The 17437-nt window shown below is 38.4% G+C and overlaps 1 protein-coding gene across 4 annotated transcripts in view; it reads right to left on the bottom strand.

The window, feature by feature from the left end:
* Window positions 1-17437, bottom strand: part of LOC136837170 (integrin alpha-PS2-like) — a 753892-nt gene that overhangs the window by 110485 nt on the left and 625970 nt on the right. For all 4 annotated transcript variants that reach the window (XM_067101841.1, XM_067101840.1, XM_067101839.1 and 1 more), the window contains exon 6: window positions 15915-15963. In XM_067101841.1, coding sequence (XP_066957942.1) covers window positions 15915-15963 — 49 coding nt within the window. The remainder of the gene's footprint in view (window positions 1-15914; window positions 15964-17437) is intronic.

Here is a 17437-nt window from a genome sequence, read left to right as displayed (position 1 = left end):
ATACGGGAATAGCAATCCAAGCAATGAAAAATATTGTAAAAACAAATTACGCAGTTTTGCTAAGAACAATAAATTCATACTGACATTATACACCAGCTATTTACTATTTACTGATAAAACTTCATTTAACAGAATTTTCCATCATATACTCTGCATACTATGAGTGATTATACTTCATGGTTTTCAAAGACCACAAGGAAATGTGGAATTGTATTTGGCAAGCGACACAAAACTGTTGGAAATTTCTGCTGTTTCAGTCAACCTGCTGCAAACATTGGAATCACCAGAAACGCCACATAACACGAACAAGCTACACACGAATTTAATATAACAAGAAAAATCATCTAGGAGACATATTACCATTCATCAACAAGTTGACAGGAACATGAGAGGAGTAACCAAAATCCCACTGAAAACTATTAAAGGTTAAGAAAGCTGTAGATATAACTGCAACAAATAAATTCCAGCTGAAGAGGATTCAAAGGTCAACTGGCAAAGGAAAGAAATAAAGGCATCAGAATGAAACTAGAAATTTATGCTGAAATTTGAAGTTAGCCATATCTTTAAAGCGCACGAAAACAGTCACTTCCATATTGCTCAGGTGGACATCCTGAGCCACTGTGCTCAATTTGTATAAATGGATTACCTTGAAACCTTGAAATCTGTAAACGTGTTCACTCTGTTGGGGCCTTCAGAACCTTTATTTTCAGTTTGTAGGGTCCCACACAGACCCACACACACCGTTCATCTCCCCTGGCCCACTAATCTCCTCACAGCTAGACCTCTCAGCGCCAAGTGCACATGTACAAGATTCACAGCAGATGTCACGCATCCTTTGTACATATATTCGTGTTCATAATATTGTTTTGTTAAATGTATCACTTAGCGTAAGCATTACAATGTCAGTATTCCAGCTATATGTATCATATCGTCATTTATGTTTTATATACCGATTTATGTATGATTTTCCATCCTCCAACAAACACAGTTGGTTGTACTCTGACCTCTGTTTTGTTTGCCTCGTGTCAGGCACTAAATTTCTGCTAGCAAGAGCTACTGACATGTCTGTTGTTGTTGTTGAATAAATTAGTAAGTTTGTAGACGCAGCCTCTTACTCATGCCTTCGCTACATTGGTGACCATGGAGATGTCCAGCCCAGCTAGCCACAACGGTGACAGTTTCTCCAGGGACACCGTTGCCACTGCCTCCACAAGCCAGAAGCTTGGTTCTTCAGGGCGGAGACAATCTCCCGACTGAAGAAAATCACCTCCTCAGCACTCAAAGCAGACACTGTCCTCGAATTCCTGCAAGAAGACATTTTTCAACAAGTCACAGAATGGCTCGCAGAACTACAAACCCCCAGCACCTACGAAATCACTGAAGGATCAGCTGCAGTCATCCTTCAGCATGCCACCTGCCCTAAGAGCCAAGAAATTCCTGAATAACGTGGGGGCAGCCATAGGAGACGAGAGGCCATCTCATGTTTAGAAACAGTTGTGGCAGCTCATAACACTACCTGCCGCAGATGGTCAACCCGAGACAACCCAGGACCTGGTGAGAGAGGTCCTCCTCACAAAACTGCCCCGCCAAACAGTGGTGGCCACAACCAATGCCTCCACCATACCCATCAAAGAATTCCTAAAATTAGTCGATGCAGTACACATGGCCCACAAGGCAGTGGAGCCCACCCAACCACCCATAGCAGCAGCAGCACGACGTTCCCAGCAGGCAACCAACACAGAATTTGACAGTGACCCAGAGGCACCAGCCACCCAATCCACAAGCACAGCTTCCCCAAACAATTCATCAAAGGGAAGACCAGACAGAAGAAAGACAAACCACCAGAGGGAATGTGTTTTTCCCATTGGAAGTTTGGAAAGAAGGCACACAAATGTAACAAAGGCTGTCTGTTTTCATAAAACACGCAAGAGGGTCGCATCCACAACCCAAACAACTAAACGTCAGCGGTGAGCAGACTGGTTGCCTCATGAGAGAAGCTGCACCTGCTTACCGCTGTCTTTTTTCCAGATACGAACGCAAGGGCTCCATGTGCTTCTACATCTGGGACTAAAGATCGAACACAGAATTCCTCGTGGACACCAGGGCATGCAAATCATTCATACCAGCCATCCCGCACAAATGACTCAACATCACCCGACCCACAAACCTCCACATATCCACCACCAGCAGAACACCACTCAAGATGTATGGGAAGCGAAACATGAATGTATCATTCAATGGAAAAGACTACAGTTGGACCTTCATCAAGGCAGACGTGACAATAGCTCTTATAAGAGCAGATTTCCTAAAAGCACACAACCTACTAGTGGATGTAGCATCAAAACAATTGATCCCAAAACCAGCTCCAGTATCATCTCAACAGCTGTCCAAACAACCACCACCACATCGTCACCGCAAGAGCAGAGATGACAAACAAGCCCCATCACAGCAACTACCCCGTCATCCAGAGAAGACACAAAAGCTACCAAATGACACTAAATGGCAGAACCATATGAGTTTCCATCAAAAAATTAAAGCCAGCATATCTACCAGACACCAACCCAAAGCTGTATGCCTCTCCAAGGCGGGGGGGGGGTGTCCCGTAGGGACCCACACGGACCCACACACACCGTTCATCTCCCCTGGCCCGCTAATCTCTTCACAACGAGATCTCTGCATGCAAAGCGCACACATACAAGAAACGCAGCAGATGTCACGCATCCTTTGTGCATATATTCGTGTTCATATTATTGTTTTGTTAAATGTATCATTCTTAGCATAAGCATTACAATGTCAGCATTCCAGCTTTATGTATCATATCTTCATTCATGTTTTGTATACCGATTTATGTATGATTTTCCACCCTCCAACAAACACAGTTGGTTGTACTCTGACCTCTGATTTGTTTACCTCGTGTCAGGCACTACATTTCCGCTCGCAAGAGCTATTGACCTGTCTGCTTGTTGTTGAATAAATTAGTAAGTTTGTAGACGCAGCCCCTTACTCATACCTTTGCTACAAGTTTAAACAGAGATACAAATAATGTCAAAGCTCATGAACGGAATTTAAAAAAGAAATGCACTATTATTGGGTAGTTAAACAAGGATGTGTGGTACGTTATTTCCGGAATAAATCAAACTTTTCGACAGAATTCATGATTTGAAACTGTAAAGAACCAAAAACCCTACAAGCAGATATGCTCAGACCACAAGCGGGTGGTGCCACATAGCCGCCGTCTTAAATTTTATGCCAATATTTCAAATGGCATCTTTCAAGCATGTGAAGCAATGACTTCCATATTGTTCCAGTAGATACCCAAGGCCTATATACTTGAACTGTTTAACTCAAAATTTTAAATGGTTAGGTGAATTAGCGGCCATCTTGGTCAAGTTTTTAAAACTTTACACATTATCTCTCCAGGAACTACTTAATGGATCAGCTTCAAATCTAGCAGACATAGCCCCTCTGCTGGGGGTTTTCAAAATCTTTATTTTGAATTTCAAATGGTATAAAAATTAGGGCACAGCTGTTAATGGAATTATTAAAGATACAGAAATATTTCTCAATCTGCATTTTCCTTGAATCTGACAATGCTAAAGGTGCAACCCTATCCTTACCAATATCCACTTAAATAGGACCACATTCGAGTCGGTCTTGAGAACCCCTAGGCTAGGCCTACTGTCAGTACTTTTGGATGATACAGATTTCGAAAACTAATGCACTGGAAGTTCTGATCATATTCAGGATGATATAGGATTATGCGCGACTTCCGGCAATAATTCTATTCCAAGCTGCCATCTTGATTTCTTGTTCCAAAGTTTCAATGTCGAACAACAAGAGTCTTGGTCGCCCGGCCGGATGGTATTTCTGTTGCCAAAAACGTTATATGTGGACCATCTGTGAACGTTCATATGGAGCAAGTATAAAATGTAATTAACTTGCAAAGCAAGCTTCCTTAGATTAGAATGTCCATCAATGAAAAGTTAAAATGGGGAGAAGAAAATAACAAATAAATCAAAACAAACATAAATCAACAAATAAATATCTGTCAACACAAAGAACAATTCAAGTAGCCTTTTTCAAAACTTGAGCGCATTGTCATCAGAGCACTGCCCGGGCAGACTTCCTGAGCCAGCAGTGGAGGAAAAGAAACAAACCAAGCAACACGCTTTGTGGTTCAAAACGGCCTCCATTTTCTGACTCCACAGCCACTTGACAAAGAGTCTAAAGCTCATTAAAGTAAAAGTCTTGAATTGCAGCATTACCGAGAAGGTCTTCTTTCTCAAAACAGCCGCAACACCGCCAAGCCTCCGAAATGAAAGACAAGCAACTAGGCTACTACAACAGCACAATAAAGGCGACAAGAGCAAATTAAAGGAAAAAAACAGTTCCTTCAAATATGAGAGACGAGATGGGAGCAATGATGATGACTGGCAGGCACTGTCTTTGTGAACGTTAGACGAAAACAAACTGCCCCCAAGCAAACATGGCTAAACCAGAGAGACTTCAAGACTGCCACTGGATCGACTGAGGAAAGGAAATTTAGTTCTCATATTATTTCAGAAGTAACTAGTCTCTAGTTGAAGGAGCGGCCTCAAGCTATCATATATTTTTCATCAGAGGCATCGCTCTTTCGAAGTATAACTTTTCATCATGAACATCATACAGATATATTCATAACTACAAATACAAAAGTAACATTAGTCCAGTAAACAAAACCTCTGATGGTTCACACTCGAGAGCTTTGTGGTAGGCAAAAGCCAAAACTCTTTTATCTTTCGACAAGACGATAAAAGAACTTCACATAAACAGACACCCTCATCATTTAAAGACTCCGAAACAAAACAAAGCCGTCAAGCAACACGCAGGCTATGAAGTCAAAACTAAGACTCAAAATTTCGTCACGAAATACAAAACTATTAATTCCAACTAAAGGAATACACCTACAGATTACCCGTGCAAGAATTTTCGTTTCAAAATAAACAAGTTAAAAATGCGCCGAAGTTTCTTCGGCGCAATCAACTTTTCTATACAGCATTTAATGCTGTATGAAACTCTCAGCCACAGCCCATGAAACTCTAAGCCGCGGCCCATGAAACTTTCATCCACGGCCAGGTGGTGGCCTGTGTTGCTGGCACCTCTAGCGGTGCCAGACGCACGATCATGGCTAACTTTAACCGTAAATAAAATAAAAACTACTGAATCTAGAGGGCTGCAATTTGTTATGTTTGATGATTGGAGGGTGGATGATCAACATAGAATTTGCAGCCTCAGGAGTTTTTAAGATCTGAGGGCGGACACGAAAAGTGCGGACGGACAGACAAACAGCCATCTCAATAGTTTTCTTTACACCACACTAAAATTGCACTAATCTTCAGACAATATCCATGCTCCCGGATGTTAACGACCTTTGAATATAAAACATCGCCGTTCACCATTAGAAATAAAACACTACACACACACACACACACACACACACACACACACATATATATATATATATATATATATATATATATATATATATATATATATATATATATATATATATATATATATATATATATATATATATATATATATATATATATATATAATTAGTTTTATATATATATACACGTTTAGTTTTTACTGGTAACTTTTACCAGATTCGTAATTTTTAATAACCACAATGCCTTCTTAACTCCAGATTTCTTCACACTTAGGAAGCGCTTGTCACTGATAGGTTTAGATCCAAATGAATAAATAAATGAAGATATTCTGGTGCCTGGCCGAGTCATAATAGGCTTAGTATTAACAAGAGTACCTATACATACGAGTACATACATACATACACACACACACATATATATAAATATATATCCAGAGGAAGACGGACGAAAACCACACATCACTAGGCTATTTATTTTAAAACCAACGTTTCGTAATTTTGTACTGAATACATCTTCAGGGCTGTGCACAAGAAAAGATAAAAACATAAAAACAGTTATAAGTACAGTCAACGTTTAAAATGTTACAGTAAAAATGAAATAAATAAGAATAAAAACACAACCAACCTAGAGGTGAAACAGTATGGAACTATAAAAAGCCACCACAGTATTAAGCTAAATAAGTTGATGGTCATATTTAGCTTAACTATACATTTAGTATACTGTTTCACCTCTAGGTTGGTTGTGTTTTTATTCTTATTTATTTCATTTTTACTGTAACATTTTAAACGTATTCTAAGACTGTACTTATAACTGTTTTTATGTTTTTATCTTTTCTTGTGCACAGCCCTGAAGATGTAATTCATTTTAAAATAAATAAGACAAGCCTAGTGATGTGTGGTTTTCGTCCGTCTTCCTCTGGATATACCTGGAGTATTTCCCTGTTCCCTGTATCACTATAAATATATATATACAGTATACACACATATATATATATATATATATATATATATATATATATATATATATATATATATATATATATATATATATATATATATATATATATATATATATATATATATATATATATATATATATATATATATATATATATATATATATATATACAGTATATATCAGGATCAACAAGTATCGTCACAGCTACGGATCTCATCTTCTTTAATGCAATTTTAATTTTAGGAGCGATTTATTTGCATATGGAGAGAAGACCCACTCCATAGACAAACTCAAACGTCTGCAAATGATTTCTAATTAAAAGTAATCATTACACAAGTCACATATTACCTTTAGGATTTCAGGCATTACCTATCGCCAAGAGTTAGTTAAGATTCACCTGAAAACTCAGACTCACCTGAATGCTTTCATTCACACGCATGCACACTCCCATCGTCAATATGGTTGCACACTTGAAAACTGCACTGTCACTTCCATGCACATACACCCACATAAATTAATGCTTGCATCCGCGCATACATTTCCAACAATATACAAGGTAAGGCGCGCCGCTCTATGAGAGAGAGAGAGAGAGAGAGAGAGAGAGAGAGAGAGAGAGAGAGAGAGAGAGAGAGAGAGAGAGAGAGAGAGATTTATACCTCAAAGAAACAAAAATGACTCTTAATAAATACTGTGCAATGAGCAAAAATATATAGCAAACCAGCAGGTCAGTGTGTCTTGAAAGGAATTTTCCCGTTCCCTTCCAGGTGTTCAGGTTGCAGCCAAACAGCAGGCATGAATGGAAGAACCAGAAAACAGAGCCTACTCAGAAGCCACGCATAAAACGATGTGACCCCTGACTCCTCGAAGAGCGCCTTCTCTTTCTGTGCAATATGTTTTATAGTCGACAAACTGAATCGCGAATTTTAACAAGATCAATATTTCGTTACAGTTTACAGCAAAAAAAAAAAAAAAAAAAAAAAGACAAGACGTCTGCCACAGTGGCATTTGTTATGTTCAGGAAGATCTTCAAGTCAAACGGACGCATTCCTGTGATCTTAATATGGTACAAAATAGCCAGATCTGCTCATCTTTTTCTAAAGGAAATAAAAGGATGCGATTGCGGCAAGTTTTTTGTATGCGCAAACTATGTTCAAGTTCACATAAAAAACTAAATACCACTAGCAACAACTAAGTAATTCCGATATATTTCCTACGCCAATTCGATTTCAATTTCCGTCGTCATTCTTTAAGAAAAATGTCACAAGAACAACCCTAATAATCACCATTGTGTAAGACCATTATTAATATACACAAAGATGACCTTTATTATTTGATCCAAAATATGTATTAAAAGCTCAATGTGTAAAAGTAATGGATGTAGCTTTAGAAAACAGTGATCGAGAGTCCTGGAAAGTGTGTGTGTGTGTGTGTGTGTGTGTGTGGTGAAACTGGAAGTATTTCACCTGAGAAAGATTTAATTTTTCAAGGAAATACTAAGACGAGTTTACCATAAACTGCTCATACATCAATATGGCATTCGTGCGTTAGATTTTAGTATTTCTATCTACTATATATAGCCTATAGAATTACCAGCTGAAGAAATAAAAAATATTATGAATAGAGATGCAAGATTAAATATAGGTCTACCGACATATGAAACAATAACACCAGTACTCATGAAACCGTGTTGGATACCCAAGGCAAGAATCTTATGCAATAAATGTCTCACCATTTAAGGCGATTACATATGGCATGCTATGAAAAGCAAGAGAAATGTTGGAAGACTTTCAGCGGAGAATAACTGTAACACTGAGGCATACTGCTGAGCTTTATAGGATGGAAGAACCTGTATACAACTTGCAAATAGGCCTTACAGCCTTGGAAATGAGAAGTTCAATCACGCAACAATACGTTCATATTTAAGAGACTAAAAATATTCCTGTTTAGCGACTGGTCCGAGAACGAAAAACTAAATAAAACAAGCATGAAAAACAAATAAACTTGTCACTGAGAATATTTGCAAAAATGCTGTAAAATGCGTCTACTCAGCCATAAGGGACGACCTGACTCAGTGGATTTAGCCATAATCTGAATGGCCATCAGGATTTAGAGAGGGCCAGAATAATTCATATCACTAAAAAACAAATGAGTGCAAGAATTAAAATAAAATTCTTCATTAAAAACAGGAATATTCTTAATGTTGAAGCAATGAATATCCGCATTTCATTTTCAAAAGATTAACCTAAGGAGGTTATGTATCGTGAAGGTTCCAGAAATTTATGCTGATCACAAACAATAAGTACTAAACTGTTCTAAAGATGAAATCCCCTGTAAAAGCAGCATCAGCCACTTCTACAGCAGCGGCAGCAGGGGTGTAATCGTTACTCTCATTAAATCCCATGGCATTTCATCCTCACCTTGTTTATTCAGGGACCACTGAGTGAGGGGGGCCGTCCTCGCCAATTTACCTCACACGGAATCTCTCACCAACATCACTCAGCACTGTATACAAACAGGCTTACTTCGGAAAATCGTGTAGCCCCTCCTTCCTTTCTCAGCGTCAGCGCCTTAGTTTACAATAACAACAAAAAATAACCATATTTTTCGTAAACTGAACTGAGTTCCTGAGTTCTTTATGTTAACATAAAGGTAATATATCTAAAGACATCTACGCTGCGTGTGTGAATTTCTTGTGATCACAGTAAGAAATGTAAAGGCTCTTCGTGCAAAAGAATGAAATGAACACGGAAGAAAACAACAGAAAATACAACGATATAGGGAATATATATATATATATATATATATATATATATATATATATATATATATATATATATATATATATATATATATATATATATATATATATATATATATATATATATATATATATATATATATATATAAATATATATATATATATATATATATATATATATATATATATATATATATATATATATATATATATATATAAATACTCCATATGTGTGTGTATGCTTATGCAGATATGTACATATGTGTGTGTCGTTTTCCTTGAAAAAAAAAAAAAGAGTTCCAGAGATAAACACGACAGTAATTGGCCTTCGTTTGTCGTTTCAGCGGTTAAATCAATGCATACAACAAAGAAACGCCTAGAAGCGCATGATAATTTCTCAAATCCTAGAATAAACCTTCCGCAAACCATCGTATTTGTTTGACTCTTACAAAGAGAGGGTCATCTGAAGTCATAAGGCTGAGGGTGAGCTCATAAAAACCAGTCACCCGCAATCTGCACAAGTGAAGACATCTCTGGACCAGGCTTCATTGCCTCTACACCTCGAGAGTCGAGACATTGTATCTCTGCCCTTATGTGGCCTTTCTGTTGCTCAATATAAGGTTGTATGGTCTTTCTGTCAAAGATCCAGCATTAAAAAAACGGGAACTCTTAACGACTATACGCACTGCTCAGATTCATGTTCCCATTCAGCTATAAATAAGAGGGTCGGCGGAGCGTGCATAAGTTGTACTGAAGATATTCAACATCCCTTCCAATGGGTGGCGTGCATTGCTGAACAACAGCACCTTCTGTTCAAGAACACTTTTGCGCTGTACGAGCTGCTGAACGAACGCTGAACACTGAGACGGACAGAAGCACTCACAGAGTTGGATCTTGCGAAATAAAACACGTTCATTTTACATTCCATCTATCAGACAGGTATACCGAGCTTTTGGGGGTTAGCGAATTCAATGTAAATTTCATGCAAAATGATCAGGTATGCCTGAGCAAAAACAAAATAGAAACGCAGATACATAAAATCTTCTCTCATGCAATACCGGAATGGGCAGTCGGTTTTACGTTTCTATTTATTTTTTGTCACTTAGGACAACTGCCACGTTTCACATCCTAATAGGTTAATGAAGGCCAAGTTCCCCAGTGTGATTGACTATATTTATATGAATGAAAAAATGATACAGTGAATACCAATATAAACAGAAAAAGACCCTAAACCAGCTTTCTATCTATGCTAGGGTAATTGTGAAAATAGTGAAGCAGCACAAGAAGCAAGATGTAAGTGATAAGCACAAATCACTGACGAACTGGCGAAGACCAGCAAAATGTCATCATGTAAGAGAGACCAACGATCGATGACAGCAGCAGTGAAAGAAGTCAGTTTACGGTCGATATCAACGAACGTTTCCTTTCAATATGAGATGAAATCTACCGTCACTCACCCTAACCACGCCTACTTCATTCTGGTTAACCAGATCGACGTGAGAAAAGGGACGTCGTCGGCAAAAGGCAGAGAATGTAAACAAACCGGACCGCGCGTCGCGTTGTTCCTCTCTGGCGTTTCACCTTCACTTCGAAACCTTTCTGAATGACCTCAAGCACTAGGTAAGACAGATCGTCCACCTTTATTCCAATGTCGTCAATATTTCTTAACATAACGAGAAAGCGCAGAAAAGAAACTACAGGGATAACGATTCATTTAGAGAGAACATCACGGAACTCAATCAGTTAATCTATCACTGATTTGTTCACTCATTCCATACAGGAATGCATGATATTCATCAAAGGAATTAAAGTGTATATTTCGAGAAATATGTTGACAAATTATCCTGTCTCAACGCAAAAACTAAAATGTATAAAAAATATTGTAAATCAGTGATTCTCTGCAACATTTTGACATTACAAAATTTCGAAATCAATTCTAAATGGAATCGGTAACCGTCAGTGCTAGTACGAATGTAGAGGTAAACAAATTCCCTCAAGATGAAACAAAACGAAAACTAACTCTGAAACCAAATGATCAGAGAAAGTACAGTAGGACTCGACAAAATGCCTGTTAAAAGTGCCTGTGCAAGCGCTTTCAGGAATCTTCCTTTTTCATAGCCTCTATTGCTCGGCGCAGCTCGCCTTCTTCGCTTCGCCTCTTTTCTTTTTCTCTTCTTTGTCTTCTCTTCTCTTCTCTTCTCTTCTCTTCTCTTCTCTTCCGGCTGCTGCATCAGGAACAAAGGTCAACTTCCTGATCCGTTTCACGGAATCCCTCTCATTCCCTTGGGTTCGTTTATGGATGACTTAATCGCCAAGTGGCTTTCTCTATTCTTTGTAAGCAATATTGTTTTCGATACCAGAGCCATTTAGTGTAAGGCCCGACTTTTCTAATCACCTTCCTTCTTCCTGTCTCAATTCTGTCGCCTAGTTTCTTGTCTCTTTTTCGCGGTGTTCTTTTCTTCACACACCTTGTCTTTGGTTGTGTGTGTTATATAACTAGCCGTCTTCTCAGGAAGGGTGTCTAAAATGCATTTATATTTGTCTACTTTGCTTAGTATTGCGTAAATAATGTATGATATGCATGTTCCTTCGATTGGCATTGTCCCTAATTGGATTTTTTCTTTTGTTATTTAATGAGCGACAACAACCAAATCTTCATTTTTCCTTCCCTTTGCTACAGCGCCTGCATTAATCATAGATTTTCCTTTCTCTGTGCCATATCGCCATTAATCATAAGTTTTCTTCGTTTTTTGTTATAATCTTTTCTTTTTCTCAACACACTGTATGGCATAATAAAGAAAAATTGAGTGATAAGACGTTTTGCATAGCTGCAGGGCACTTGTTACATTTTGTTTTCTTTTGAGAAAAAAATTTTTTTTCCATATTTCTTTAAACTCAGGTCCGCGAAAAAATCTCTTCAGAGCTGTTTTACTGCAAACAATATTTTTCCCTGATTCTCTGCAGTTCCTAGAGCGAACCCAGCATCCTTTTTCTCTCTTGGTTGCAGTCAAATGACAGTACTTTCAGGTAGGTCTAATCATGAGCATGAAGATCTATCCGATTCTCCCAAACTTTCACTCCCTCTCAAGTAATTATCGCACATCACATCGAAAGCGTCACGTGCAAACCATTTAAAAGCATCCCAACCTTCAGCATGTCTCCGAAGCTATAGACCCCTCGGCCAAAAAGTCCAAATGCCACCCATGCAGCGCCATGAGAGAATTAGTGGGACGCTGCCGGTGTTTTCATTGGCTCTCGCAAACCACACCACCTCTCTCTCTCTCTCTCTCTCTCTCTCTCTCTCTCTCTCTCTCTCTCTCTCTCTCTCTCAAATTTTTAGGCTAAGTGGGGTCATGAGAAGCTTCGGTCCAGGTGAAGGCAAGACAGAGTTCTAAATTGCGCTGGAGAGTCGTAAGTACAGAACTCGTCTTCTGAACTAACTCCCCTGACAATTATTTGAACGACAAGACTAATGACCTTAATATGAGGGAAGCAACGCGGAATACTTGAGAAGTCAATATCCGTAGCATTATCATGACATCTGGCCACACATGACCCTCATGAGCAACAATATGGAAGCCAGTCACTCTTGGATTATCAGGAATCCAACAAATTCCCTCTACCATTTGGCAACGTCCCACTTGGTATTTCATAATGAAGGCAACCGGGTTAACACACCAAGAGACTCAGGCAAAACCTAAATGAAAGGTAAAGTAACTTTACTCAATGTTATACCTCTAATATATCCACAAATTTAACTTAGCTTTCATCACCGCAATGCGCAAGGTGTCCTTTATCTGAGAGAGAGAGAGAGAGAGAGAGAGAGAGAGAGAGAGAGAGAGAATATGTTAAATAATAACAGCAATAATAAGAATGGGATCAAGATACTATCAATATAGCGACACCATTTCTACGGAATGTTAAAACATTTTCAGTTCCAAAGGTACCGCGTCTCAAATTAGTAAGATCTTTAATCCTTGAGACCATATTAAAAACAAATTTAGGAAAGTTCAGTTTAAACTTTTTTCTTATTTGCTAAATCCTTAATGGTTACTTTGAAAATATTACAAGAAAAAAAATTAAGCCAATTATGACCTATTTCCACAAATTACCGTAGTGACTGCTCAAAAATCCGCTTAGTAGTAATTGTCTAGAAAAACAAGAAAAAAAATAATCTTCCAAAGGCCAAAGAAAACCAACTATCATTAGTGAAAAATGGCCACAGCTGGAAAATTGGCGCCGTATCAAAGATGAAACCGTGAAAGCCAAACCTCAAAAGCTGCTGTTCGACCCACACGAGGAAGGATGAATTATCCGACGTGTAAGTCTAGTCAGGTCTAGCATTTCAGATACGACTTCACTTCACCGACACCAACCTCGTCCTCGCTGCGGTTGGGCCCTGGCGCTCTTGGGTCACCTTCCCTCATAGCCGAGAAATAGCACCATCATAGTACACTTCATTTATGAAAGATCTCCTTCCCCACTCTCTCTCTCTCTCTCTCTCTCTCTCTCTCTTTAGCTACGTTTGAAACACAACAGTGATGTGTCCTCCAGCGATACACCTAACCTACTTCAGGATGCAGGATAATATTTTTCTCACCAGTTCCTGGTGTAAATTATATACTACTAACGTAACGATAATGTATCGGTGCAACTGATGCAGTTATAAAATGCTCAACGCTTATCCTCTTTAAACACTGTCTTCGGAGAAAATCTGCAAACAAACCAGATAGCAAACAGCGCGGCGACCAAGGAAAAATTCAGTACCTACCTGTAAGGGTCATCAGACGGAAATGAAAAAAAAGAAGAAGTGTCAAGATAGAATGGGCAGAGGGAGTTGGTGCTATCTCGAGTTACCCAACCGCGGTCACCTCTGACCTCTCTCTCTCTCTCTCTCTCTCTCTCTCTCTCTCTCTCTCTCTCTCTCTCTCTCTCTCTCTCTCTCTCTAACATATTTCCTAATTTTCATCATTGAAATTCCAGCATCCCATCTTCCCCTCGAAGTACTCGTACGCACTCATAACACACACGACGTTGGAGGCAGATACGATGATTTCTTCTCATTCCAATCAAGAAACTCTCTGCAGAGATTTTAACAAACACTCATTGTTTTTACTTCCACGATCTAAATTCTAGCCCCGCATCCTCCTAACGCAATAATTTCCATATTCTAATTGGACAGCCACTGAAAAAACGATAAATTTCTTGATAATTCTCTCACTCGCCCAAACGCACGAGAGTAATAAAAAGAACAGAGAGAGAAAAAAAAAGTATACCTTAGTTTAACCAGAACAATGAGCTGATTAACAGCTCTCCTAGGGAGGGCTGGCCCGAAGGATTAGATTTATTTACGTGGCTAAGAACCAGTTGGTTACCTAGCAACGGGACCTACAGCTTATTGTGGAATGCGAACCACATTTTAGTGAGAAATGAATTTCTATCCCCAGAAATATATTCCTCTAATTCTTCATTGGCCGGTCGGAGAATCGAACGCGGGGCCAGCAGAGTGCTAGATGAGAACGGTACCCACCCCTCCAATGAGGAACTAAAAGAAAGAACAGAGAGAGAGAGAGAGGAGGGGGGGGGGTTAGTATTCATAATGCAATCCAATCTAATTTCTCACCAGAAATTGTTTTCACGTGACTCTTGGAGTGGTTTGTGACCTAGATCGCTCACGCGTTCCTTCGGCACGAAGTTGACCCATGACAAATGTTTAAAATATTAGTCTCTTTCTCCCTCTCTCTCGAGCAGACGGTTCGTTAACCTGTTAAGACCGCATGTGACCTGCTCTGACAAGACCTCACAAGTCACTCGAACTCGGATTTTGTATTTTCTCTATTTTTTTGCTTTTCTCAGCGAAAGAAGGGAATTCATTAAAGTACAAATATATACACTTTCCAAGTTTCATTTCGTAAGTTATTGACATAAGAAAGAATGCCATATTTCCAGCAGATACTTTCTATATCATGCCACATACTGTACATGTGACTGCAATTCATTCTAAACGCCCTTCATCATTTAGATAAACCTCAAGTTACTTGTCTCAACAATAAGCATCAGAGAAAAACAAGCCTGTGATGAAAGATTATGATGCCACTTATTAGAGAGCAACACAGTTTTTTGGGACAATACAAAAATATAGTCTAAAAAGAACGCCATACTTTAAAATGTAAACTTTCTTGGCTTTGTATTATGAAGAAAAATAGTAGCAGCTTATAAAGATAATAGCACAAAAGCTTCCAAAGTAACTCATTAAATTTACGGATCCTAACTTTATCCATTTAAGGGTATAAAGAAATACCTGTCCTATTTTCATGATCCCTAACTATAAAAATCTCTAACTTTCAATGCTTACAATACCATTTTTTCATATATATATATATATATATATATATATATATATATATATATATATATATATATATATATATATATAAACATATATATATATATATATAAACAGATCTACATAAACATAAAATAAGCATAATTTCCTAGTCAGGGTAAAGATTTACAATAATTCCTTGAGAGTTATTTGAACAAGGCATGTTTCCTTGGAAACCGCAGTAATTTATTAAGACCCACTATCAGTACAAAAACTTGACACAAATGTTATGAATATCCAAAGCTACAGAAAATAAAATGAGCAGGTGGGCAATATAAATCATTATGGTTCCACAAAACCTTAAATAAAATAAATTCAACTCCTGAATAGCACGAGAGCTATTAATGCGCGTAAAATAGAAACGAAAGGAATGTTGTATTACCTTGCCAGTAATATGCTCCCGGAGCCCCGATGAACATGCGCGAACTATCCTGTAATAAAATATGAAAGTATTTAATATTTGCACATGCCATGGAAAGAAAAATGTATAAGCTCTGCTTCACAAAACAGTTTTCAAATGTATCTAAATGATATCAAATATGTTCTAAGAATAAATTCCTTAATCGAACTGTAACTCTTATTTGAAATGGACACTTAAAAATACAAATAAATATCTCACAGACATTATTAAGCAAAGAATGATGAAGAGGTCAGACAAATTTTATGTAAAAGAAGATCTATAAATAGGACCAACAATCACTGAATGGGATAAACCCCTTCCTTACAATTATACGCCTATCTACGGAAAAAATGGCTACATTCGACGGCTAGTCTACCATTACCATTGCATGAGAATATTACTTTCGCCTGTTTCTGGACAATTCCATTTGTGACACACTCATGAATAGTATAGTAATAATATTCGAATACAAAATTTACTCAAGGGAAGCTTGCTCTCTCGTGCCTCGTGGCGCAGTGGTACAGCATTCAGCTCAGAAGCTGACAGACCAGTGTTCAGTCTCGAACTGGACGAAGAGAGAGTATTTGGGCAGGTTCCCTTAAATTCCAGTATGCCTCTGCTGACTTTGGGTCATAGTTAGGAGGGCTTTGAAGAGGTGTTTGGAAAAAACGGGACTGGGTTGTCGGCAACACGCGTTTTCCGAGAAAAAATATTCATAAGCGTATACAGAGACACTACCGCTAGAAAATATAGGATCCATAAAGAACTGAACAGTCTGATGTTGGATCCCTCTCTAGGTAAGATTTTTTTCTTCTTTTGCCTCACGTACACTGAATAAACTGGTGTTTTCTTTTCACATTCTCTTCTTTCCTCACTGATCTGACAACACTGATGCTACACCTTTCACTCTTGTTATATTAAGGGTAGAAGTGCTTTAGCTAAGGCACACAGCTTCTACAGAAGAGGGCCACTCCAAACCAAAAGCACGGATCTCTAGTTTTGGACAGTTACACAACCTCTGTACCATGGCTTTCCACTGTCTTGGATTAGATTTCTCTTACTTGAGAATATGCTAAAGCAGACATTTACCAACTCATTCCTTTTTTCCTTCAAAGGGTGTGTTGGGCAGGTTTAATAGAAGGTCCCAAGCCCGGGTAAAAGAGGAGGGTTCAACTTGGGGTTAATGGCCCTTCCTTGTAAAGAGCTTATTGTTACGGAAACTTACAGCAGACCTAATATGGACGGATCCCTTGTTGGTGACAATGCGAGACATGGACTATTGAAATGGAAAACACTACTGAAATTAGGCACTTGGAATGTACTTAGTCCATATAGAGCATGATATGCTCAAACACTCATCAATGAAGTTAAGAAGTATCAGTTAGATATAACTGTTCTGCAGGAGACAAGATGGACAAGAAATGGTGAGTGTAAGATAGTTATACAATCCTGTATAGTGGCAAAGATGATGGTATCCACATGGGTGGTGTGGGCTTTTGTCTGAC

The sequence above is a fragment of the Macrobrachium rosenbergii genome, chromosome 58, assembly GCF_040412425.1.
Source record: "Macrobrachium rosenbergii isolate ZJJX-2024 chromosome 58, ASM4041242v1, whole genome shotgun sequence".
Taxonomy (NCBI): Eukaryota; Metazoa; Arthropoda; class Malacostraca; order Decapoda; family Palaemonidae; genus Macrobrachium; species Macrobrachium rosenbergii.
The sequence above is the reverse complement of the archived record's forward strand: the minus strand, read 5'-3'. Positions and strand labels throughout refer to the sequence as shown.